Below are 26517 nucleotides of genomic sequence, written 5' to 3' on the forward strand. Positions count from 1 at the left end.
ACCTACTATCATACTCTGTGGTGTGCCCCAAGGCTCCTGCCTCTCACCCACCCTCTACAACATCTTCACACGACCCCTTTTTCTCATCCTTGACGCCATGGGCATTTCATACACCAACTACGCTGATGACACACAGATCCTCCTCACCCTCACTGGCAACTACGACACTGACTCCATGACCCTCAACAACCTCTACAACACCATCCAAGCCTGGATGGCTGACAATGGACTATGCCTCAACTCAGACAAGACTGAACTCCTCCTGGTAGGCTCACCCGACACGCTGAAAAATCTAGACTCCCAGTTCAGTCATTTCACCATAGACTCCATCAAAATACCTGTCTCGGAATCAGTCAAAACACTTGGCGTCTACTTCGATTCCAACCTATCCATGGATAAACAAGTCAACGCTATAGCCTCTGCAGCTGCATATCATGCCAAACTAATCAACGCAGTCAGGCCCTTTCTCTCCAAAGAGAACTGCACTAACATAGCCAGAGCCATCACTGGCTCTAGGCTTGACTATTGTAATGTACTCTTCCTAGGTACATCCAACAAAAACCTAGAGAGGTTACAAATCATGCAGAATAGCGCTCTCAGGGCAGCCCAAGGCATTGCCAAAAGAGAACACATCTCGGAAGCCAGAAAACGAGCACACTGGCTCCCAATAAAAAAGATCATCTTCAAAACGCTGACACTGACTCACAAGTGCTTGCACCTTACTGCCCCCGACTACCTTTCCCAAAGGATCCACCCTGACTCTTCTACGAGGCCAACTAGATCACCATATATTAACATGCTTTCTGTGCCATTAGTAAAAAAGCCAGAGCTGGCGGTTCCAGCTTCCCATATCTCGCACCCACTCATTGGAACGCCCTACCTCCTATAATCTGAGGTGAGGCCTCCCTTTGCACCTTCCGCAAATCCATAAAAACCATCTTATTCACATAAGATTCCTCGCACCAGTTGAATTCATCTCCTATGTTCCAGTGCATAAACTGTTTTTAATGACCAACTGTACCAACCAAAACAGCAGCTCTATGCCTGTTGAATACATAATGTACTGATGAATGCCTCTTTGCCTGTAACTAAGCTCCTGCAAGTAACAGCGCCTCAATGCCCATGGGTTACTTGCGCGCTATATAAATTTAAATAAATAAATAAAATACAAGTGCCATACAATACATGCTTTCCTGTCAGGTTTACCCTGGTACAGTCTACACCAAATGTGTTGTATTGTTTTCACCCGAACCTTCACTGCCCTCCCAGCTCCAGCAGTGCAGTCTGCCGCCCTGCCCCCTACCCACCCCTCCGAAGCCCAAACCCCTGACAAAACCTTTGCAGTTGCAATGGGGCTAAGCTTTACTGTGCTTGACAGTCTCCAAATCTCCAGTTAAAAACAGGATGTGACAACCAAACATATACAAAGTTATGTTACTGTAGGCATGTATTATGATTCAAATAGATTTTCAGTCATCAGTCACCTTGAGGAGGTTTCCGCAGTAGAAAGGCTTGGGATGGTATCTTGACTTCAGTGAAGGCGACCACCTCCTCTGGCACCGTAAAGAAATGTCTTGTTATACTGGAATCTCATCCTTGCTGGGAACATCATGGCATTTTGAATATTTTGCGCAATGGTTTCTGAACACCCAGAAACCATGTCCGCTACTGTTGGACTGCAACAGAGAAGTATGGATAAAGTTTGATAATCTGCGATTCCTGTCTCGACACCCTGTGCGCTAACCATGAAGGGCGGCAACGGCGTGGGGTTTTCCAACAATTGGAGTACTTTTGCTTACTCCATATTGCATTGAAGTGCCTCGTCCAGGAGTCAGATAATGCAGATATTATTATTACAAGACCTCGACCCCAGATACATTTCGCCTTCAATGTTTTCATATCTCATTAGCATAGTTAGTGGTTTGCAGCTCATGCAGTGTCCTCTGAGCTGATTCTGAGCTGTCCTCTGAGCTGATTCTTTTCCCAGCCAGTTATTCTTTGGGCTTCCTTTTCCAATTGAGCATGGAGGGATGTTACATTGACTGTGATGTCGTCTAACATTTCATTCATTGCCACAAAGCCTTTTTTTGCATAGAGTCCAACACTTGCTGCAGATTAAGTTTATACGATGCAGACCGGGCCAGCTGGTTTGACGGACTGGGTTACTTTTGGGTGTCTCTTCAGTGAAGTGATCCATGCTGCCTTTCTTCTTTCCCCTTGTGCCCTTTGACATGGTACTACTTGCCCGGGCACTGTAGACCCTGCTCTGCTCCACACCATCCGTGTTGCAGTACTGGCGCAAGGGATACGGCCTCCCAAAGTTATGTATTGTCATGTTGTCATTGTTGGGAGAGGGATCCTCTAACCCCTTCATCGTTCTATATGTGGAATTGCATCCCGGGAGCCAAGCCGCGACTGCCAGCGATGTCCGTCCTGATCAGATTCGTCGGAGGCTGGCTTGGCTGCCGGTGACTAGTCTCTGATCCTGGCTCAAAACAAGCTCTGCAGTGAGGCCAAGCTGACGCCTGGGGCATTCCTTCCAGTGTTCCCCATCTGGCAAATCTGACTCGCAATTCACTATTGCAATATCACCGACTAGATCTCCCCACGAAATCAGACCTCATTCATGAAGACCCCTGTTTGTTGTCCTTCACTGCCTCCTCCAATATTCACTACAAGCATGTTAGGGAGAATTTTCAAGAATGTGCTAATTTCCCTTACATTTTGAGACCCCCAGCAACTTTGCTGGATTTATAGGATTTGATTTTTTACCTGGGAAGAGTGAGCCTTTTTTCCCCACTCTTCCATGTATCTTGATGTGTGCTTTACTTTTGTGTTTTTTGGTTATGGAGTTTTAAGACGACTCCATAGGCATCATATTTTTCTGTGTCACACTGCACCTTCAGTGCAGTGACACAGGGATGTCTTTCAGACTTCCCAAGGTTTACATACCTTCTCTGGGACTGACTGTCTCCCAGAGCATGCAAAGTTAAATTGACTTTACTAGTCACGTTAAATTTACTGACCCCGCACACACTTTCTTCCTATAGAGGGCTGGAGGGGTTGCCTAGCTTCCCCTGAGTCAAAACACTCATGTAACAGTCAAATGCTACCCTTTCCTACTTTAAAGGGCTGGTGGCAGTGGTTTAGATCAAACTACTGTGATTTTTCCCGACTGCTAACAGTAGCTAATAATCAGCTCAGCCATGTTTTTCAATATGGCGCCAAAGACATATATGTAAAAACAGACTTGGGTCATCTTTTTTCGCATTTCTTTTAAGGGAAGGTCCTTATGTTTGTCTCTGCGCGCCAAACCAGGTTTGGTCCCTTTGTTCATTGGCCTTTGGCGGGCTTCAGTGCTGAAGCCCTCCTCTGGCGACTGAGTGTCTGGGATGGACAGATGTGAGGGAGGTGCCCGAATCTCCCTGTGCTTAGTCTCCTAGGAGACCTGAATGCACTCTGGCGTGATTGGCCGGCTGACTGTCCAGCAAGGACAGCCACCCTGCTGTGTGATTTCCAGCCAGGCTGGAATGAATGGGGGGGGGAAACTGTTTAAAAGCATGTCTCTGGGACTTGGAAAGCAGAGTCAACCACTGGAATGAAAGAACCAAAGACGAGCTGAAGGAAGAGGACTGCTGCAACTCCTGGACGACTGGTGAAGCCCTGCTGAAGTTCCAAATTGCCTGAAACTCTATTGATGGAAGCCCTTCAAGGCTAACTTCTTCGCTTGAGTTTGGTGGGAACAACTAGCTCGTAAGCCGCCTGGACACCGTCCCCTCCAGGTCGAATTTTCTGCAGAGTGCTGTGGAAAACCGGATAGCCAGCACGAAGGATACCAGTTTGTGGTCTTTAAGGCACTCGCACCTTAAACCGACGTTTTGCCAAGCTTGTGGTCTCATCCCTGGGCAGTGCAGGAACCTCCCGATGTACTCCTTGTCCCCACGACTGAAGCTCAGGAACAGCGAGATCTGCTCCAACTCCCAGAAACAACTGCCTCAACTACAGCTCTTCACTTTTAAGGTACTGTGCAAACACGGTCCAGAAATAATTTTGGCCACAGAGAGTGTGAGAAACTTTCTTGACTTCAAAGGCTCGTCCTTCCCTAAACATTCGTCAAACTTTTCGCCTAGCCAAATTCTTCTGAAATCCGTGGCAAAGACTTAACAGTAGCCTATACAAAGACTCTGAACCATTGACTTTGGCCCAGGCCTATGAACTGAATTGCTGGTTGTAGTTTACTGAAACCCTTTACCCTTCCTATGAAAGTATTTAGGCTGTCTATTCTTATAACCTTGTCGTTTTACCCCCTTTTAAAGTAACTGAAGTCCCATTTTGCTCCAATTCAGAGGAGCTGAACTTGTTCAGTAACTTATTGGTTGTATATTTGTAGTATATTGGTGTGTGATATTGAGCTGCTCTTGATAGTGTAATGTTTTCAAACTGACTGTGTAAATAAATGTATATTCTTTTACAAAGAAACCTTGAGTGTTTGTTTTGAATCACTGTATTTGTTGGTCCAATGTGTAACTTGTTCTACTGCTCACTTAAAATCTTCAGATAAGTCTGGCTGCTCAGCCATCGCTACCACTTTACTGTGTATTACAGGCATGTAGCAAAAGTGAATTTGTACTGACGCTTGTAGTCTTAATTGCATGTAGTGTTCCCAAAGGGTACTGCACGTGATTCTGCCTAACAAAGCACATTAAGCTTGGTACTTGGATAAAAGCTGCCAGCAAAGTAAACTTAATTGTAACGGGGGCAAAAACCTTGTGTTTTATTTTCAGATTCTTTTTTAACTCCCTCTTTGCTTTCATAAATGTTTTCCTTTAATTGTGCATCACTCCGGGTAAATCTTGAAAAGGTGATCTTATTATCGTTCCAAATTAAATCTCAGGAAGCTGATGAAAATGTGGTGCGGCGTTTTGCCTGGGTCCATTCTTGGGTGAAGTACTCTATGGACCCTATTCTATTTCTGTTGAATTTTCAATTGTCTTGCCAAGAGTTTCCGATGGCAGCTGAAGCATGTAGGTTTTCATGTTTGTGCCTTTATCTTCTGCGGTACCCAGGACTCTGAATCGGTCGCATGTCACCCTACTGCATAAAGTTTGTGCTTTCTCGTCTTCTTTACAAGCCTGCGAGTCGTAACCTGGTTTGTTCTTGCTTCTTTCCTTGGAAACTGTAGTCTGCGATGCAGGGGCACGCAACTAGCTCAAGCACTCTGGAGTTGCTTTGATGTGGTTTGTGAGGGCTTCATCAGTACCCTAAAAACACCAGAGTTGGGAGCAGTTATTTCAAGTTACTTGTCTAAATCACTGGCGCTTATGAAGATAGCGGCCATCATTGGCACATCTCAACAGCCAATATCCCCTCCCCCCCCCACCCCCCCAACCGTAATATTTTATGAATGCAAGCGCCAGACCTCAATTTGCACCCTGGGCATTGTCGAGTGTTTGATTTTTGGGTAGTAAGACACAACTTTTGCATGTAGAGAACTGAGGGGGCTAGTAATCTTTTATGCCCATCTAGTAGCGTGCAACTTGAACATTTTACTTCTCATGTATACGGTGTACATATAACCTCCAAACTGGTCTAGCAACTATAGAGAAATAGGTTTCCACAAACGTAACATAAATATGCAGTGCTGTTTATAGCTAGTGATTTTCCTGTGGTAGCCACGTGAGAAACAAGCACGTCTACAAATGGAACCTCAATCTTGCATGGCGTGGAACTGGTCTCCTTATCTCTAAAAGGGCACCAAAAAAATGCTTTCACCTGTTCCCTTCTCCACCTGTTTGGTACATAAGCTTGTGATGTCAATAACTACAGGTAGCATTGTTGTATATCCAGGATGTTTGGCACTAAAGATGTGACTGGTTCCTTGAATAGGCCCCTTAAAGAAACTATGGTGGTGACTTGGTAAAAATCCTTTCACAGTACTCCAGACATGTTGATCCCCAAACGGACAATAAGAAGCGAGAACAATGACAAATGAAGGCCTGCACATGTTCTGTGGTTGTCACTTGTATATCAATAGCTTTACATACGTTTGCTTGACTTTGGGAAGTTTTCTGCAGTCCAGTGGTTCATTCAGTAATTCTGCATAGTTAGTCTCACCCTGCTGGTCCCATCTGGAAGCATCTAGATCTGGGGCACTTCTTCGTGTGTCACCTTGAAATGTTAGTGGGTGGGCAGAGCAAGCTTTCTCAAGCACCTTTTGCTCTTCATCCCATTCAAACTAGAACTGTCATGCAGCCTGTTCACAATATTTATCTTTGTATACACTGAGTTTTCCCGTAGACTAACTCAATATTTATCAAGCAAACATTGGAGCTCTCGTTTTCTAGAAATGCTTTGACATAGGATTACCGTTTAGTTAAATAGAAATGTAAAGGGATTTGCGCAAACGGTTCCCACTGATTCAGTGGCCCTGTACAAATCGAGATGGTCCCTTCCTAATGTACGCCCTGAAATTCTAGTTTAGCCTTTCTGTCATAAAAAGAAAAGGAAACTACGTCTAGACTAACTGCTATGTAGAGCTGGAAATAGCACATTTTAGTCTTCAATACTGTTTGAAAGATTGTGGCTAAGACATCAATGTTTTGATAAAATGTCAAATTATTACATCCCTAAACATTTGTGTTACTGTATAAGCTAATTTGTCTAACCTGATGGCCCGAGTCATTGATCATCTAAATGTTGTTCTAGAAAATAAAGTCCTGTGGGGAGTGAAAAGATGGCTGCCATTTTGCATACCGTTGGGAGCACTGTTCGTTGGCGACGACACAGAATTTTAGAAGATTTTGATGAGAATGACAGCCCAGTTCCTGATAAATTTCGAAAGATTCCATCTGCAAGCTCGTTGAATAACGTTCGGATGTCGCTTAGGAAGAGGTTAACTCGGAAACATTTGGAAGCCAATGTAAGCGAGAACCCAATGTGGGAAAGTTTAGAGTTAAAGGAGACGGAGCCCCCCATACATACAATGAAGAGCAATGCCAAAAATGCCTTTGGAAACGTGTCTCAGGTAACTAAGTGATATTTAAGTGTTCGGTTTGAGTGTGAGTTAGCATTAACTGAGTGAATAGAAATGTGTTCACGTGGTATGTCTACTGCTTGATTAGCGTGAAGCACAACTACAATGCAATAAGTGTGCACCAGGGGAGATTGACTACACATCACATGTCCTTTGCAGCTTGATACGTAGCTACTTCCGCACATAGCCCTCAGACTTTCTAAAATGCACAGGCCTTAAAAGTATAAACTACTGTTGGTTTCACTGCATCTTGAAGGCTTAGAACCAACTCTCCCTGTCACTCTACCTCTTACATGGCTGCCAACCCATCCATCTCCATACTAGAGGGTTCTTGATGATTTTGAAGGCCGTGGGTAAAGCCATATGTGGTCCCTATACCAACATTGTTATTTTAGCAAAGTTAAAATGGTGCATCTCCTTGAAATAACCAAATGGTATCGGATCTCTCGACAGTCTGAATTAATGTGTTTTTTGAAATCCATTCTTCCCAGGACTTCTGCTGCTGGAGGACACCCATCGATACAGCACTGTATAGAACATGCATTTTAAAACTATGGGTCTGAAGGCCTTTGTTGCCATTACATGATTCTTTGATCTCTCCACATTGGAGACCATGCCACATGGCCAACAATTCAAACAATACCAATGGATGAATGCAGCATTTAATCTCTAGCCAAAGTACATACCCTGTCACATCACCTTTCTCTGTATTAATTACAATTATGAACCGGGGGTGTGACATGGCAATCTCCCATTGGCCAATTTCTGGACCTTATGAGCCAGTATGGCTTGTAAAATTCCATAACCCTGTGAACTTGGCCAATGAGAGGGTAAGCTGCATGACTACCCTTGTCACTGCTGCCGGTAAGACTCAGTGCAGCAGTCCCTTATGGGTGCGCTTGCTGATAACCCGGCCGCAAGTACCATTCTACTTCTTGCCCGGGCCACATCTGAAAAATACAGCCCGGGCATCAGAAATCCCCCAGCCCAGTCCACTGATCCTTAGCTTTATGGGACTTGAGGGGGGGGGGGAAGATGGCTGCACCACCATCTTCACCGGGCTGCAACTGGCAGGCACAGACCAGCTGTTTATTAAGCTATGTTCCTCCATGCTAACAACTGTACTATTTTGTTACAGGGAATATGGCAGTTCCCAGTGACCACACTCGGAAGTTTGCTTTTTTTTGTTGCCCCCCCCCCCCCTCCACCGCACAGTTGCACAGCATTTAATGGCTTTATTAACCCTGCCTTCAAGCAATACATGGAGTTATGGTCTTTGGGGCTCATCACTTACAGTACGGCCCCCAGGCTAGGTATATAAAACATATTTAATATTGGTTTGAACATTGCAGTTTTAAACATTTTCAGGTCATTCCTTTAGTGTTAACATGAAGGCCTTCATATTACTGTAGGAAGAAGTATCAGTCCAGCTATCGGACATTTTATAGAAATACAAAAAGTGAAAGATCTGATAAAAGCATAAAAAAATGGTTAATTAAAATTCCTGATTTTAGAAAATACCACATATAGTGCCATTTCACAAAAGTAGGAGCAGGAGAAGACTAACAAACACGGACCAGTCCTCAAAGGTAGGAATGTATTGAAATCTGTTATAATGTAAACTGTTGTGGTTGGACGGTACGGTAGGGTTGAGGTGGGCCGGGGGGGATGGTGGAGTGGTCTGCCAAATCAGCATGCAGTATTTTTACCTTATGAGTCTCCCAGTGGCCCACTTCTTTCCGTCGTGAATGTCACCTTTCAGTATTGAAAGAAATAGTTCTGTCCTGTCAGAAGTGATGCATTTTCTTTTCTTTTTGGTATGCATGTGTTGCCTTGCATCAATGTCCTTTGTGTGAGTTGCACTTTTGCCGCAACGTTCATCTCTTAATGCAGTTGTGGTAGCCTCTGAGGGGTGCACTTTAGGGTATTTTGGCCCTACTGTAGTGTCGTAGGATGGCATTGGTGGGATACTTTAATGCAGGCCTCCATTTGCGCACTCAGTCTACCTTTTGTTTCTGATTACAAAGGATATGACATCAGTTATGTTATCCATATGTATTCAGCAATGCAACACAATTCTTACCAAGTATTTCATCTTTTCTTTGTCCACTTGATAAGATTGGATTACTAATTGTGTACTGGGACAAAGGAGTTGTGGTAATGCTACAAATTAATATTGGGGTACTTGGACATGGAAGAGTGAGTTGGGGGCGGGGGGGCTGATGAAGGAAGAGTATGGTATGGGTATTGGGGCACTGATGAGTGTTAAGGATGATGAGTCTGAGAAGACAATTTGGCTCAGATCAGGCGTCTTTTAGCAACACAACACTAGGACTACAAAGGTTTGAGCAGAAAGCATGCTCTTACACATAATGCAGGAGCTGCTTTCAAGGGACAAGCATAGACGCATGCTTCAGATAATATAGGTTCCTTTAATAAAAAACAAACGTATGGCCAGCGAAGAACACACACATAATCTGCTGCTGGGCTGTAGCAAAAGGCGAGGAACAGGAAATGGTAGCTTCCCCTTTCCAGCAGAAGAAACCTAACCACAAGTGGCAGCTTCCTGTCTTAAACGGCACATAGCGAGTTCAAGAGATGCCTTCTTTTACACCAGTCGGATGTGATAAGACAGGAAGCACCAATAGACACCTAATACATGCTAAGAGTTTGTGAAAGCAAGTATCCCTCTTTACCTCTTCAGAAGCTCAGTTACTATAATGGATTTTGAAGTTGTGTAGGAGCAAATGACATGCTTTGCTCGTTCCCTGAGCAGAAGCCCAGTCACTCTAAGGGAGACCACTAGTGGTCATAGACAGCACCCGTCTCTTAACTTTGCACATAGAAATGTAGTATGTGCAAGCAAAGCAAAGTAACGCTCCTAATCGCTAGGTTTTAAGCTCCCATATGGTAGGATATGAAGCTCATTTTTTTTTCTTTTTATTTAAACATATAAATGGCGAGCTAAATCGGCAGAGGGTAGGCAACGCAATCAGCAGAACTCAAGCACTGGGGACTGGGAAGAGCTTGAGAATCGCAGGTCCCAGAGCAGAGGAAGACGCAGGCCCAACTGACAGGAAGCCGTGGTCTATTCGTATACAGCACAGCTTGTCCTAAAGCATGAGTTTAAATGTGGCAGTCTTGTGGTGTGCATTTTGAGAATAAAGGCATTTAGTATGTTACACATTGGTATGTTACACCATACCATAGATCAACATAACTCCCTTGTCACACAGTTGGTAAGCTAAAATGATTACTTGTTCTTTTCTCTATTAATGTAAACCATGCTCTTAGCTTACACCACAGTTCTTCTCATATGTATGGTAATGCGCTTTGTCATAGTTGCTTTTGTTATAGCGTGTGCAATGCAAATTAGAGCTTGTAGGAGATGGCTGCGATATTAAAAATATTTTAACCTGCTATCCTCCGTGTCGGCTTCATATTTCTGAATAGTGCTTTCGGAATGGTGTCTCTGATTCCAAAGAACTTCACAACATTTCCTGGCTGTATTTTCATTAATTATGCTAAGGGACGCAAACACTCAGGAAGATGGTCCCAAGCGCTAGGCCAAACCCCTGGGGAACCCATTATCATAAAAATGACTTCTGATTCACTTTCCACAGCCCCACCTGGGGTGGAGGGGAAGGAATCGAGCTTGACCACGAGGAATTAAGTCAAGTGGGTTGGTGGTGTTGGTGGTTCTGAGAGACTGATGAAGGATGTTGTGGGAGATTGTGACGAAGAGGGATGTAGCAGTAATGACATGGATTACAATTGGGTTACTGGGATATGAGAGAGGCATGTGGGGGTAATGGAGGGTTCTTCTCCAGCATGGGGTCTGGCATGGATTCACATGCTCATGAATATTCCCCGTCGTCAGGCTGGGAATCCTCGGTAAAGAGAAAACCAGTATCATTTTCGTTTCTGATCTGTCTTTCGTAGTAATAACCAATCACTGGTCTCTGCGTCATACTGACCACAGCCAATGACTGCCCTCTACCTAAGCACCGCCTCCGGCAGCCATCTTCAGATTTTTACCGCACGTTCATGTGTTGGGATCCTCGTGCTATTGCGCTTGAGCGTTAGTGCTAATTTTTCACGTTTTTTTCTCAAAACTTCGTTTTTTCCGGTCAAAAGAGCCTCAAGCTCCACCGACTCTCCATCCGATCAACGGGGACCCGTGTCGGATTCGTCTGCGCCCCTCAAGGGTGAAGATTTCGTCGAGCTACGTTTTGGAGGACTCCAGAAGCTTCTCAGGCCCGGACATGGCCCAGGAGAAGGGAAGCTCGACGCCCGGAAAGCTGTTCAGGGTCTGCCCTGGATGCCAGCTGCAGAACGTCTTTAAGGACGAACAACTCTCCTTTTGTGTCTACTGCTTACATGAGGACAAGACGCACGTGGAGAAGGACTGTGCGTTTTGCGGCAATATGTCGGAGCGGACCATGAAGGACCGCCACCAACGCCTCACCAACTGGCTGGAAGGGAAGAGCCCGTCAGGCGAGAAGAAAAGGAAGAAATCCGAGCGGTCTTCTAAGACCTTTGAGGACGCCCCGGCGACGGGGGTCCAACACAAGGCCAAGCACCGCGTGTCCGCTGGCACCGGGAGCGCCGAACGGTCGGGCTCTACGGGCGCCAGGCAGGGCGCACCCTCCCCGGCACCTTCAGCCACGAGCCAACGCTCTGGGTCGGGTAAGAGGAAGGGCGAGCACCCGGCGAAGCTCCTGGAGAGGCCCCGGTCGAGCTCTAAGGCCCCATCGGAGGGGGAGCGAGGCAGTGTCCCCCTCCCCCTCAAGGATAAGGCGGTGAGCGCACCTAAGGTGGTGAAGGCCTTAATCCATCCGGCCAAGCCCTCTATCGATACTGTCGCGGCGGCCCTGGCTCAGCCTGTGGAGGCTACACCAGTGGTGGCGACCTCGGGGCTCAGTCTCCCTGCCACCTCGGAGGGAGTCCTCTTTTGTGCCCATCGATAGGACCCCCGTGAAATCCCCGGCGGGGAAGAAAAAGGGGGGGCAGGGCGTCGTCGTAGATTCGGCTTCGGAGGAAGAGCTGATCGAGGTCTTAAGCCACGGCCTTGGCGTGGATGAAGACCGGCCCGTCGGGATGGAGCCCGACGCAGGTGACGACGACAGCGTCGAGGGTGCCGACGGGGCCCCTGATCGCCCGTCGGATTCCCCTCTGCCAGCGCCGCAAGACAACTCGGCGGCCATTTTGTTGGCTATACAGTCCTTATGCTCAGAGATAAGGACGAGACTACCGTTGCCGACGGAGGAGCCTCTCCCGTCGGGGGATCCTGAACCGGGACCTTCGGGTGTTCCCCCTCCCAAGAAAAGGATTCACCCTCCACCTCCTTTTCAGCCGTCGCGACCCGTCCAGCCCTCCTCCCCGTCCACCCGAGGGGATGATACGGGGACTGACACGGCAGCGACGGGTACGGACGACGAGGTATACGACGAGGATCTCCCGTCGTCACCTCCCACCAGGGCCTCTCCGCCCGACGAGATTGGATCGTTCCACTCCATGATCGCCAGGGCATCCGAGCTTTTCCAACTCTGCCCTGAGGAGAAGAAAAAGGAAGGATTCCTTTATCAACGGCGCGAGGCCAAGAGGAAGACGGTCCTCGCGGTGCCTCTACTGGACGACATTTGGGATGAGGGCCTCGCCCTCCTCAAGAACCCTTCCACGACGCCAGCTAGAAGAGACCGGTACGAAAAGAAGTACCGGGTCCCGGACGCGGACCCCCTGTGCCTCCGGGCGCAGCCTACCCCGGACTCTGTCGTCTCCGCGGCGGCCAGGAAGAAAGCGGGGGGGTGCGGCCTCCACTTCGACTTCCCCACCGGACGGCGAGGGAAAGAAATTGGACGCTATGGGACGCAGGGTCATCTCGTCTGCAGCGACGACGATTAAAGCGGCCAACGCCTTGGCTATCGTGGCCCGCTACGACAGGGAGCTAGGGTACAAACTGGCTCTCCTGCTGGACTTCCTACCGGACGACAAGAGGGCGGATGCCCTGGAGATCCTACAGGAAGGTGAGGTGGCGTCGGACCACGCCATCACTATTGCGACGGACATCGCCGACACTGGGTTTCGCCAGTTGGGCAACGGCGTGTGCCTTAGGCGGCGTGGATGGCTCAAGGCTACGGACTTCCGTCAAGACGTACAGACCAGAGTCCTGGACATGCCGTTCGATGGGAACAACCTGTTTGGGAAAACAGTGGACGATTCCCTTCAGGCCATTAAAGCGGACACTGAGACGGCCCGGGCCCTTGGGGTTCTACAGCAACGACGGACGCCCTTTCGGAGCAGCGGAGGCAAGGGCGCCTCCAAAGGTTCCGGCGGCAGTTTCTCTACCTACCGTCAAGCGGCCCGCTCATCGTCTCAAGAGGCCTACAGAGGACGAGGCAAGTCTGGAGGACCCCGCCGTCATCGCCAAGGAGGTCAAGGCGGCAAAGCCTCGTCGAAACAGGATTGAACCGGCCGTGGGGTCGTGCCCCCACCAAAAGCACCCCGGTGGGAGGCCGGCTGGCGAGCTTCGTCAGCGTGTGGGAGTCCATCTCCACTGACCGTTGGGTGCTGGACGCCTTGGCCCGGGGCCACGCGCTCGAGTTTCAAAGAAGGTGCCCGCGCGCCCCCCCCGTGGCCAGGATAGAGCTTCATGTCCCTCAGCTTCTCCTGGAGGTAAAGGCGTTGCTCGGGAAGGGCGACATCGAACTCGTCCCAAAGAGGCTTCGGGGCTCCAGAGTTTACTCGAGATACTTCCTCGTGAAGAAGAAGACGGGAGGATGGCGCCCCATCCTAGACCTGCAACGTCTGAACAAGTTCATCAAGGCACAGAAGTTCCGGATGGTCACCCTCCAACATGTCCTGGGTCAGCTGGAGGAAGGAGACTTCCTGTCGTCGTTGGATTTGGAGGATGCCTACTTCCATATTCCCATCCTAAAGGGGCACCGAAAATTCCTCAGATTTGTGGTCCAAGGGCGTCACTACCAGTTCAAAGCCCTCCCCTTCGGACTACGGTCGGCACCCAGGGTATTTACCAAGTGCCTTGCACCGGTGGCGGCGCAGCTGCGCCGCGAGGGGATCCACTTCTACCCCTACCTGGACGACTGGCTCATGCGAGCCAAGACGAGGGAGCTCGCCGTGGAGCACACGGCAAGGACGGTCCAACTTCTCACGGACCTGGGATTCTCCGTGAACTACGCCAAGTCCCACCTGGTACCCGCGCAAAACGCACTGTTTTTCGGAGCGAAGCTCGACAGTGTCCCTTCTGGCCTCCCCGTCGGAGGAAAGGACCAGGTCCATCCTGGGCAAGGTACAGCGGATGTTGGCTTCCGACGCGGCCAAGGTGAGGTCCATCAAGTCCCTCCTCGGAATGATGTCTTCTTGCATCCACCTCATTCCCATGTGCAGGCTCTGGATGCGCCCGTTGCAGGAGTTCCTGGACGCGCGCTGGATCCAAACGACGGGCGGCTTCGAGGAGAGGATCACACTCGACGAGAGTTTCCGCCGAGCGGTCCGGTGGTGGGGCACCTGCGCGCATCTGACGGCGGGCATGGACTTCCGGACCCCAGACCACCAGGAGACAGTGACCACGGATGCCTCCCTGGAAGGGTGGGGAGCGCACACCGAAAATCTGCACGCGAGAGGCCTCTGGCTCCCGACGGAGAAGTCCCTCCATATCAACGTCCTGGAGCTCCGTGCAGTGTTCTGGGCCCTCAGGTCCTTCCTTCCGTCCCTCAAGGGCAAGGTGGTGAGGATCTTCACCGACAACACCACCACCATGTTTTACATCAGGAAACGGGGCGGAACCAGGTCCCCAGCACTGTCCAAGGAAGCGCAGGACCTGTGGCATTGGGCCGTCGCCCAAAGGATGTTTCTGGTGCCGTTTCATCTGGCAGGGATAAAAACACCATCGCCGACTCACTCAGCAGGGAGCTGCGCTCGTGCCACGAGTGGGAACTACGGCAGGATCTAGTGGATCGCCTCTTCCGACGGTGGGGCACACCCCAGATCGACCTGTTCGCGACGGCGACGAACTCCAAGTGCCGGAGATTCGCCAGCAGGTTTCCCCAGGCGAGGAGCATGGGCGATGCTTTCTCGTTCCCCTGGGAGGGCCTGTTCCTCTACGCGTTCCCTCCTTTGCCACTGCTAATCCGGCTCGTCCACCAGCTCAAGAGGTCACGGTGCAGGATGATCCTCGTCGCACCTGCGTGGCTGAGGCAGATATGGTTCCCGGACCTTCTGGACATGTCAACGTCCCCGCCAATCAAGCTGCCGGTGGACGCGGATCTACTCTCCAGGGAAGGAGGCGCCATCCTCCACCACGATCCGAAATCGCTGAACTTGCAGGCCTGGCTCCTGCAGCGCTAGAGTTTGGAGGATATGACATACCGGCCGACTGCAGAGAGGTTCTTGCAAAGGCCAGGGCGTCCTCGACTCTTAAATGCTACGGACACAAATGGAAGAGGTTCTCTGTCTGGTGCCACGCACAGAAGATTAACCCTCTACGGATTACGGCTCCCCAGGTACTGCCGTACCTGCTGACGCTGGCCAAAGCTGGACTGGCACACGCGTCCATCAAGATTCATCTTGCTGCGATCTCCCGATACACCAGAACCACGGGGCGGACGTCCCTGTGGTCTCATCGTCTGGTGAAAGAGTTCATGAAGGGACTGTTCAGATCGTTCCCGCCGGTGAAGGCTCCGGCCCCGGCGTGGGAGCTCAACGTGGTGCTGACCAAGCTCATGGGACCTCCGTTTGAGCCTCTGCACTCGGCCCCGTTGAAGTTTCTGTCGTAGAAAACAGCGTTTCTTGTGGCCATCACCTCCGCACGACGGGTGGGAGAGATCCAGGCCCTTTCCTGCAAGGCCCCGTACTTGACTTTTCACGACACAAGGGTAGTGCTCAGGACGCACCCCTCCTTCATGCCCAAGGTACCGTCGGACTTCCATCTCAACGAACCCTTGGTGTTGCCTGTGTTCTTCCCGTCGCCTTCGTCGCCGGCTGAGAGGACTTTGCACTCGCTGGATGTGGCTAGAGCGCTGAAGTTCTACGTGGACCGCACGAAGTGTTTTCGGAAGACGTCACAACTCTTTGTGAACTTTGGACCTGTCAATCAGGGGAAGGCTTCCATTTCCAGATGGCTCTCCGGCTGTATCATGTACTGTCATCGGTTGGCAAACCGACCGCTGCCTGGCCGTCCGAAAGCCCATTCCACCAGAGCAATGGCAGCTACCACGGCGTTCCTTTCTGGTGTGCCCCTGCTGGACATATGCAGGGCTGCTACGTGGAGGTCGACGCACACCTTCACGAAATTATACTGCGTCGATCGGGATTCCAGGGAGGAGTCGTCCAGGGTCGGCCAAGCAGTGCTGCGCAACCTGTTCGCCTGAGGTGAGCCTGGTGAGGAGGTAAGATGCTTAATGTTGAGTTTGATGTAATGCTTAATGTTGAGCCTTTGCCACCTCCCGTGGTTGTGCATGTGTGTACTGCTATGTATTCTTTTTTAATGAGCATGTGAATCCATGCCAGACCCCAGGCTGGAGAAGGAACAAGTTACTTACCTGTAACTGTTGTTCTCCAGCATGGGTCTTGCATGGATTCACATGCGAACCCTCCCGCCTACCCCTCTGCGGCTCTTCACTTGGTCATACTGCCACTTCACGTGCTTCCAAATCTGAAGATGGCTGCCGGAGGCGGTGCTTAGGTAGAGGGCAGTCATTGGCTGTGGTCAGTATGACGCAGAGACCAGTGATTGGTTATTACTACGAAAGACAGATCAGAAACGAAACTGATACTGGTTTTTTCTTTACCGAGGATTCCCAGCCTGACGGGGAATATTCATGAGCATGTGAATCCATGCCAGACCCATGCTGGAGAACAACAGTTACAGGTAAGTAACTTGTTCCTTCACTCCTGACGTGCCACCACTGTTAAGTCGCGTGCAAACTTGACCAATCAGAAATGACTATTGAAAACCTGCATTCGCACCACACGTTCTGTTGCACACTTTATTTAATCTAATGAGCCAAATAAAAGCTTTTAAAGAAAATCCAACACCCACAAACAATAGCCGCATAATACCTCACCCACATTTTTCTATTCTAGAGGAAGCAATACCTCTAATTTAGTAATTATTTTGTTATGAAAGCAGAGATTGCTTCCTAAATGAACTTCAAATACTAGTCTCCTAACTAGCATTTTCTGTGATTGCTGCATCTCAGTATGTTATATTTTTAAATCAATTACACTTTTTTTATGCCACTCTAAATGAATCTAGATCTGAATCACGATCTTCATAATTGCGGATTTTCAGAAATTAAGTCTTGATGCCTTATGGGAAGTAAGACAGACTTTGGATACAGCTGCACCCTGCCAAATTTAACTACTCGACGAACTTCAGCCAAATGAACAAAGGATTTCCTCCGTGCTTTGTGCCCAACTTGTTTGTTTGAAATCTAGCTAGCAGTTTGGGCTGTGTCTGCGAGCAAACATTGGACATTTTCCCTGTGGGAACTTTTGAACCGTAACATGAATTTGCCCAAACAAACCTTTCCAGTTCCAGACCTATCACAATTTCTTGCTGATCCGTCCCATGGCTCAGAAGTTATTAGACATCACTGTTAGGCAGAAATCTGTGCAGCTCCCTTTGGAAACACTACAAAAGATTTAGGACTACAGGTGTTAGCAGTCTGTACCACCCAGATTTACCTGGTAGCTGTGGCTGAGCAGTCAGACTTCCCTCAAGAAGAGTTAGGCAGTATGCAAAGTATACACAATAGGCACTCGGATACAACAATACAAGCAAACACTGACCAGAGCTTTGGTATCAAAGTGTATAATTATTTATTTAAAAACACACTGAAACACTCCAGCACTCTTATCGTAAAACACTCTAAACACAGTTACTATTCTAATATATACAACCCTTGTTCCTTATCAGATAAGTCTTAGTTAACACCACTTATTTTCATACAGAGGTGAGTGCTTAACTATAGATGGCACTCCAACAAGTTCATGAAGAAGGGAGGGAAAAAGACAGAATATGGGAAGGTACAACACTCTAAGCTTTAGGAACACTATTAGCAAGGCAGAAGAGCAAAAGTCACTTGTGAGCCAAAGTCCATAGGCTGGGCCCACTCTTAGAGAGAGCAGAGCACAAATGCGCCCAAGATCACAGTTACCCTAGGCTTAGAAAGTCTTGCAGAGAGTTCAAAAAGAGTTTAGAGAGGCTCAGAAAAGTTTAGCCAGGGTGTCCCAGGCTAACACAGGTTCGAAAGCCGGGGGCTAAATCTACCCCGTACAGTCGGTGGCAAGGGAAGCCGGGCGGGACACGGTACCTTAAGTGGGAAGGATCCTCCAGCGGTGGCAGTTGTTCCTGGCAGCGGGTGCAAGTTTCGTCGTCGTCCAGGGGAAGAGCAGATCTCGACTTGGAGGAAAGATGAAGGTCGTTGCACTGCCAGGGAAGAAACCAGCCGCAGAGTTTTCCAGTTAAAGATATTACCCTTTTATTCGCGGACGTGGTAAAACGTGGTATCCCCACCAGTCAAAGGAAGAAGACTCTCCGGCGGGAGACCTCCTCTGTCGTTGGGAAAAGTGCTGAGACGGTCCAGCAGGGCTCCACCGGTGGTGTCGTTGTGGCAGGTTGGCTCGGCTTCTCCCTCGTTGGATTCTTAGGTCCTGTGGCGACTTCTAAAGTTCCAGTCCCCAAAGCCCTGCTTTTATGCAGAAAACCCCCATTCACTCAGCCTAGCTGTTACTCAAACGGCTCACCACTTGGGCCAATCAGGACGGAGTGCGACTTGAGTTACCTAGGCAACTCATTCCAGGGTGCCTAAATCCCCCTCCACCCCTCCTAAGTACCCCAGACAGAGTGGCACCACTTTGGAGGGCTTCTGTGGAGAAGCCCACCAAAAAGTGGAACAAAGGGCTCGACTTGGGTTGGAGTCACAGAAGAGAACACAAACGCCATTTTATAACCGAGTTTTGGCAAAAAACACCAACTGGAGAATTGATATTAATGAAATAAACCGGCGGTATGTTCGAGGCTATCGTAATAAATAAAGATAGTAGCCTCGAACAATGGGAAAATCCCATAGAGAAATATACGCGGTTGAATATAAAAAGTAGTATCCACTGCCACCAGCCAAAACTCGATCAGGGGGGACGGAGACGTGCCCCCTCCACTAACAGACCCTGGGGCAATCGAATTGCCCCAGCCAGTACGTCCACAATATGATGGTTTGTACTGGTTCTGTTCAGAATTTAAGACTAGTAAAGTCAATGATGACTTTACAGACCCTGGGAGACAGTAGTCAGTCCCAGGGTATGGAGTCTATACTGGGGAGTCACTATGACACCCCTGTGTTACTGCACTCAGGGTGCTGTGTAACACACATCACAAAAACACATGAAGCCCTATGAGTAAAAGACCCCATAGCCCATTAAACACATCTAGAATCCAAGACACACTCAAATCATGTCCAAGAGTGAGGGTAAAAGGGTCTCACTCTTGTCAGGAGAAAAAAATAAACCCCAAAAAATCCAGCAAAGCTGCTGGGGGACTCACTAGGTTAGGAAATGCAGCCTAAACAGAGAAGTCTCCCTAACCATCACATTTTCTTACTTCCTATGGATGTTGTGTTTCACCTCAACTTTAGGGCATCTAAAGTTAAGGTTAAGCCAACAAAAACTTGGTCTACCAACAAAATAAATCCTAAGGTTAAGCTAATACAGATATATTATCAATATATAAAAAATATATATACATTTAAATCAAATGTTTACCCTGACCTTGGTTTTGTAATATTTAGCTTAGTTTTTTTTTTACAGTGAAGGTAATGTAATTTGTTTTTATAAATGTTTGCTACACATTGGAAATCTTTATTTGTTTGACATTTGAGCAGCTTTTTGTTACTATTTTTTGCATTTAGTAATTTCTTAGTAGAAATTGTATGTTTCTATTTGTGTTTATGTAAAGTATGACTTATCATTTAATTGTTTAAGTTGTGTATGTATTGATGATTAAATGTTACCAAATACTTATTATATTGAAAGTTTTTTAGTTTTCATTTTATATTATATATATTTTGTCATATTACTGAATTATATATTTGTAATTGTAAAATGTAATTTGTATATTTTTGAAATGCAATTTATAAAATGTAAATTTGTATAGTGATTTATTCTGATTTTTTTAAAATGTGCCGTTTATTATAATTTTTAGTGAAGTATTTTTATGTTCTAAATATTTTATGGTTTGAATTAATGGTGTACATTTAATTGAGATGTTAATACTTTTACTTTATTAATGTAATGATTTGTATGCATATAATTGTATTTATTACATTTATGCTTTTAGGTTTAGGGGTTAAGGTTACCATGACATTTGAATTTACAAAAATATTACATTTCACATTATTTCTAATGTTTGTAGACTTTAGTTTGAACTCATTTTTTTCAAATTTCCTTTAAAAAAAGGTTTTTACGGTTTTGCAATTGTTTGTAAAATGTTAAGCAGGGTTCAAAATTCAGGGGAGCTAGGAGCTTTATATTTTTACTCCCGCTTGTGCCCTAGAAGAGCCTGGTTAGCTTGACGCCAGCAGCTGCCAGGAGTTACTTTAAACTCCCAAGGCCAACAGATGCTGAACAAACACACCTATGTGAATTTAACTGTGAATTTGGGAAATCTATAAATAAACATTAAGGCAGCTATACAACATCTAAAGCATAAGGGGTCATAAATAATGAATAAAATGATGGGGGTTTGCATATTATGTGTGGAAGCTATATTTGCGGATAATGCCATCTACTAGCTCCTTGTTTCCCATTGGTAGCTCCTGGTTATTGCTGGATACCCAGGGCTGATTTTACCTTCTGCTTACCCAAACTTAATTTTGAGCCCTGTTAAGTAAAATTTCATTTTTATAAATGATGTATTTAATTTTCATATTATGTAGCTATGTAAAATTTGATTTCATATTTGTGAAAATGTATATTTGTGATGACCTCAACATCTCCCCTTAAAGCTGCCCTTACCTGCAATTTTATTGAACCTTTGAAAACAAATTAAATATACCACATTTTCAATTTGAAACATTCCAAATTGGATTGCTTATGCTGAAAAATAATACTAAAGATTCTCCAAGTTATGATATATAAATACTTACTTTCTGGGTATCATTTTGGAAATCACCATATATTATGTAAAAGAAAACTTAAGTTATGTTAAAATGAATATATTGTGCACTTTGGTTTTATTGGTAGTAGTGTTCAATGTTTTTAATTAGTAAAAACTAGTTTTATTATTGTATGTATTTTACAACATGAAGCAATGTCAAATTTTACTAGTTGTATGCATTTTTAATCATTTGCATTTATTTGTATTTTATTGAATTTATATAGCGCTTTAATCCAAAGTGCTGTACATAAGAACTAGAAGAAATACAACAAGCATAAGATGGTAATTGAAGCACAACTCAAACAGTATAAGGAACAATTTACATTGTTGCTGATGTGAGGAGGGAGTGGAGAGGGACAAAGGGATAGGGGAGAGACAATAAACCAGTAATAATTGAAACACAAAATGAAACGGTGAAAGGAACAATTAACATTATTGGTGAGGAGGGAAGAGGGACAAAAGAATAAGGGAGTGGGAGGTACAGCAATATTTTATAATGGATTGATTTTTAAAATTGATATAAAATGTATGTTGTCATTGTGGGATTTATAATTTTAGTAAAACATAATTTTATTTTACTTTGGAAATATAAATATTCTCCAGCATGGGGACTGGCATGGATTCACATGCTCATGAATATTCCCCGTCGTCAGGCTGGGAATCCTTGGTAAAGAAAAAATCAGTATCAGTGAATGCAACCTACAAAATGTGTTCAAGGAGGACGAGCATTCGAAATGCCTTTACTGCCTCCACGAGGACAAAACACACGTGGAGAAGGACTGTGCGTTTCGCATGAACATGTCGGATCGGACTATGAGGGATCCGGACCCGTCTCTCCAACTGGCTGCAAGGCAAGTGCCCAGCAGTTGAGAAGAAGTCCAAGCGGTCTTAAGTCCTGTGAGGGCGCCCCAGCGACGGGGGCCCAACAGAAGGCAAAGCACCACGAGTCTGCGGGCACTGGGAGCGCCGAACGGTCGGGCTCCTCGGCTGCCAGGCAGGGCGCACCTTCACCGACGCCATCAACTGCGAGCCAACGCTCTGGCTCTGGGAAGAGAAAATCTGAGAACCCGGCTAAGCTTCTGGAGAGGCCCCGGTCGATCTCGAAGGATCAGGCCGAAGGGGAGCGAGGCAGTGACCCTCCCCCTAAGGTGAAGGCCTCAAGCACGCCCAAGGTGGTGAAGGCCTTGATCCCAGCCAAGGCCTCAATTGAGGGAGTCACTGCGGCACTGGCGAAGCCTGTGGAGGCTATCCTGGTGGAGGCGACCTCGGGCCCAGAGTTTCCCTGCCTCCGCGGAGGGAATCCTCTTTTGAGCCCGTCGAGAAGACCCCCGTGAAAACCCCTGTGGAAAAAGAGGGCGGGGGGAGGCCGGTAGCCGTGACGGAAACAACCACCAAGGAGGAACTGACCGAGAATTTGGAAGAGGCCCAGTCCCACGGGAGGGATCCCGATGAGGGGGATGACGAGAGCGAAGGTGATGATGACGAACTTCGCATGGAGGAGGAACAACCGTCGCTCCTGGCACGCCGTCACAACCTGAGCCACAAGACAACTCGGCGGCCATTTTGACGACAATCCAAGCTTTATGCACAGAGATAAGGACGAGACTGCCCCTACCCCCGACGGACGACCCATCTGAACCGGGTCCGTCGGGAAGCACTCCAAACAAGAGGAGGAGAATTCATCCGGCTCCCCTTCAGCCCTCACAGCCTTCTCAGCCTTTGTCGCCCTCCCCGGTCCCGAGGGATGACACAGGAACAGACACGGCCACGACAGGGACGGATGACGGCGACGACGACGGGACTGGCCTCCCGTCTGATTTCTCGGGCGTCTCCTCCCGACGAAATTGGCTCCTTCCACGCCATGATTGCCAGGGCATCAAGCTTTTTCAGCTCTACCCCGAAGAAAAGGAAGGCTTCCTCTACCAACGGTGCAAGGTTAAGGGGAAGACGGTCCTCGCAGTGCCGTTGCTGGATGACATCTGGGACGTGGGACTTGCTCTCCTGAAGAACCCGTCCGCGACGACTGCCAAAAGGGACCGGTACGAGAAGTAGTACCGGGTCCCCAACGGCACCCCTTTGTGCCTTAGGGCACAACCGACCCCAGATTCGGTCGTCTCGGCAGTGGCCAAGAAGAAAGCGGGGGGTGGGGGGGGCTTCAACTTCCCCACCCACGGCGAGGGAAAGAAACTAGATGCCATGGGACGACGACTCATCTCGTCGGCAACGACGATTAAGTCGGCCAACGCCCTAGAGATTGTGGCCCGCTAAGACCGAGTTGTGGTACAAGATCGCCCGCCTGTTGGACTGCCTCCTGGACGACAAGAGGGCAGAGGCCCTGGAGTGAGGTGGTGTCGGACCACGCCATAACTGTGGCCACGGACATTGCCGACACCGGTTTCTGCCAGTTGTGCAACGGCGTTTGCCTTCGGCGGCAGGGGTGGCTCAAGGCGATGGATTTCCGGCAAGACGTGCAAGCCAGGTTTTGGACATGCCCTTGGGGAACAATCTGTTCGGAAAGACAATGGATGAGTCACTGCAGGCCATCAAGACCGACACGGTGACGGCTCGGGCCTTGGGAGTTCTGCAGCAACGGCGGCCGCCCTTTCGGAACTCCAGAGGCAAGCAAGGTGCCTCCAAAGGATTTGGCGGCAGCTCCTCGACCTACCGTCAGGCAGCCTGCTCCCCGTCGCAAGAAGCCTACAGGGTACGAGGCAAGTCGGGTGGATCTCGCCGTCGTCACCAGGGAGGCCAAGGCGGCAAGGCTGCTTCCAAGCAAGACTGAACCGGCTGTTGCGTCGGGGCCCCTCCGAAGTACCCTGGTGGGAGGCCGGCTGACAAAGTTCATCAGCGTGTGGGAGTCCATCTCCACCGACCGTTGGGTGCTGGATGCCCTGGCCCACGGGCACACTCCGGAATTTCTTAAGTGCCCCCGAATCCCTCCCGTGGCCAGGAAGGAAAACCACATCCCTCAACTGCTGTTAGAGGTGAGGGCGATGCTCAAGAAAGGAGCCATCGAGCTTGTCCCATAGAGGCTCCCGGGCCCTGGAGTATACTCAAGATACTTCCTCGTCAGAAAGAAGACCGGAGGTTGGCGTCCCATCCTGGAATTGCGTCGGCTAAACAAATACATCAAGGCACAGAAGTTCCAGATGGTCACCCTCCAGCACGTGCTGGGCCAGCTGGAGGAAGGCGACTTCCTATCGTCGTTGGATTTGGAGGATGCGTACTTTCACATCCCCATCCTAAAAGGACACAAAGTTTCTCAGGTTCGTAGTCCAAGGGCGGCACTACCAGTTCAAGGCCCTCCCATTCGGATTGAAGTCGGTGCCCAGGATGTTCAAGTGCCTAGCACCAGTGGCGCGCAGCTGCGCCTGCAAGGGATCCACATCTACCCCTTCCTGGACGACTGGCTCATCCGAGCAGGGACAAGAGAACTCTCCGTCGAACACACAGCAAAGACCGTCCGGCTGCTCACGGACCTGGGATTCTCCATCAACTTCCCCAAATTCCACCCGGTTCCATTGCAGGTCACGCTGTTTCTGGGAGCCAAGCTCGATACAGTAGCGCAGTTGGCCTCGCCGTCGGAGGAAAGGACGCAGGCCATCCTGGGCAAGGTACAGTGAGGTCCATCAAGTCCCTTCTCGGGATGATGTCCTCTTGCATCTATCTGGTGCGCCTGTGCAGGCTTCGGATGCGTCCTCTGCAGGAGTTCCTCGACACCCTTTGGATGCAAGCGACGGCCAGCTTCGAGGACAAGATATCATCTGCCAAGCAATTCGATGGTGGGGCACCCGCGCGCATCTCGCTGCGAGCACAGCCTTTCAGACCCCAGCATACCAGGTGACGGTGACGATGGATGCCTCCCTGGTGGGGTGGGGACTGCACACTGGAGATTTTCACGTGAGAGGCCTGTGGCTCCCGGAGGAGAGGCCGCTTCACATCAACCTACTGGAGCTCCGAGCAGTGTTCTGGGCCCTCAAGTCATTCCTCCCGTCCCTCAAGGGCAAGGTGGTGAGGATCTTCACTGACGACACCACCACAATGTTCTACATCTGGAAGCAGGGAGGAACCAGATCCCCCAGCCCTGTCCAAGGAAGCCCAGGATCTGTGGCACTGGGCCGTTCCCCAGGGGATGTGTTTCTGTAACCTTTTCATCTAGCAGGGATAAAAAACACCATCGCCGACTCACTCAGCAGGGAGCTGCGCTTGTGCCACGAGTGGGGAACTACGCCAGGATCAAGTGGATCAACTTTTCCGGCAATGGGGCAAATCCCAAATCGACCTGTTCGCGACGGCGACGAACTCCAAGTGCCAGAGGTTCGCCAGCCGGTTCCCACAGCCGAGGAGCATGGGCGATGCTTTCTCGTTCCCCTGGGACGGCCTGTTCCTGTATGCGTTCTTGCCGTTGCTGCTCAGGCTCATCAACCAACTCAAGAGGTCCCGGTGCAGGATGATCCTCGTCACATCGAGGTGGCCGAGACAGATATGGTTCCTGGAGCTTCTGGATTTGTCAGCGTCCCCACCAGTCAAACTGTCGACGGACGGAGATCTTCTCTCCAGAGAAGAAGGCGCCATTCTTCATCACGACCTGGAGTCGCTCAACTTGCAGGCCTGGCTCCTCCAGCACTAGAGTTTGGAGGGTACGATATCCCGGCTGACTGCAGAGAGGTTCTTGCAAAGGCCAGGGCGTCCTCAACTCTCGTGCTACGGACACAAGTGGAAGCGGTCTCTGTCTGGGGCAGTGCACAGAAGATTAACCCTCTACGGATTACAGCCTCTCGTGCTACCGTACTTACTGTCGCTGGCCAAAGCTGGACTAGCTCATGCTTCCATCAAGATACATCTGGCAGCGATTTCCCGATACACCAGAACTGCAGGACGGTCGTCCCTGTGGTCTCATCGCCTGGTGAAGGAGTTTATGAAAGGACTGTTCCGATCGTTCCCGCCGGTGAAGGCTCCAGCCCCGGCGTGGGATCTCAACGTGGTGCTGACCAGGCTCTTGGGCCCGCCATTTGAGCCCTTGCATTCGGCTCCGTTGAAGTTCCTGTCGTGGAAGACAGCGTTCCTTGTGGCAATCACATCTGCACGACGCGTGGGAGAGATTCAGGCCCTTTCCTGCAAGCCTCCATACTTGACTTTCTACGAGACGAGGGTGGTGCTGAGGACGCATCCCTCCTTCATGCCCAAGGTGCTGTCGGACTTCCATCTCAATGAGCCCTTGGTGTTACCAGATTTCTTCCCGTCGCCTTCGTCGCCGGCCGAGATGACTTTGCACTCGCTGGATGTAGTTGGAGCGCTGAAGTTCTAC

General features: G+C 48.9%; 1 protein-coding gene across 3 annotated transcripts in view; it reads left to right on the forward strand.

Annotated features, from left to right (window-relative positions):
* PIMREG (PICALM interacting mitotic regulator) overlaps nt 1-26517 on the forward strand; it is a 440278-nt gene that overhangs the window by 150449 nt on the left and 263312 nt on the right. For 2 of the 3 annotated variants that reach the window (XM_069615033.1, XM_069615034.1), the window contains exon 2: nt 6706-7024. The exons of the other annotated variant lie outside the window; for it this stretch is intronic. In XM_069615033.1, coding sequence (XP_069471134.1) covers nt 6734-7024 — 291 coding nt within the window. In that variant the 5' untranslated portion in view covers nt 6706-6733. The remainder of the gene's footprint in view (nt 1-6705; nt 7025-26517) is intronic. 3 annotated transcript variants of the gene reach the window in all.

Source organism: Ambystoma mexicanum, chromosome 9 (assembly GCF_040938575.1).
Source record: "Ambystoma mexicanum isolate Mex_15411 chromosome 9, UKY_AmexF1_1, whole genome shotgun sequence".
Lineage (NCBI taxonomy): Eukaryota > Metazoa > Chordata > Amphibia > Caudata > Ambystomatidae > Ambystoma > Ambystoma mexicanum.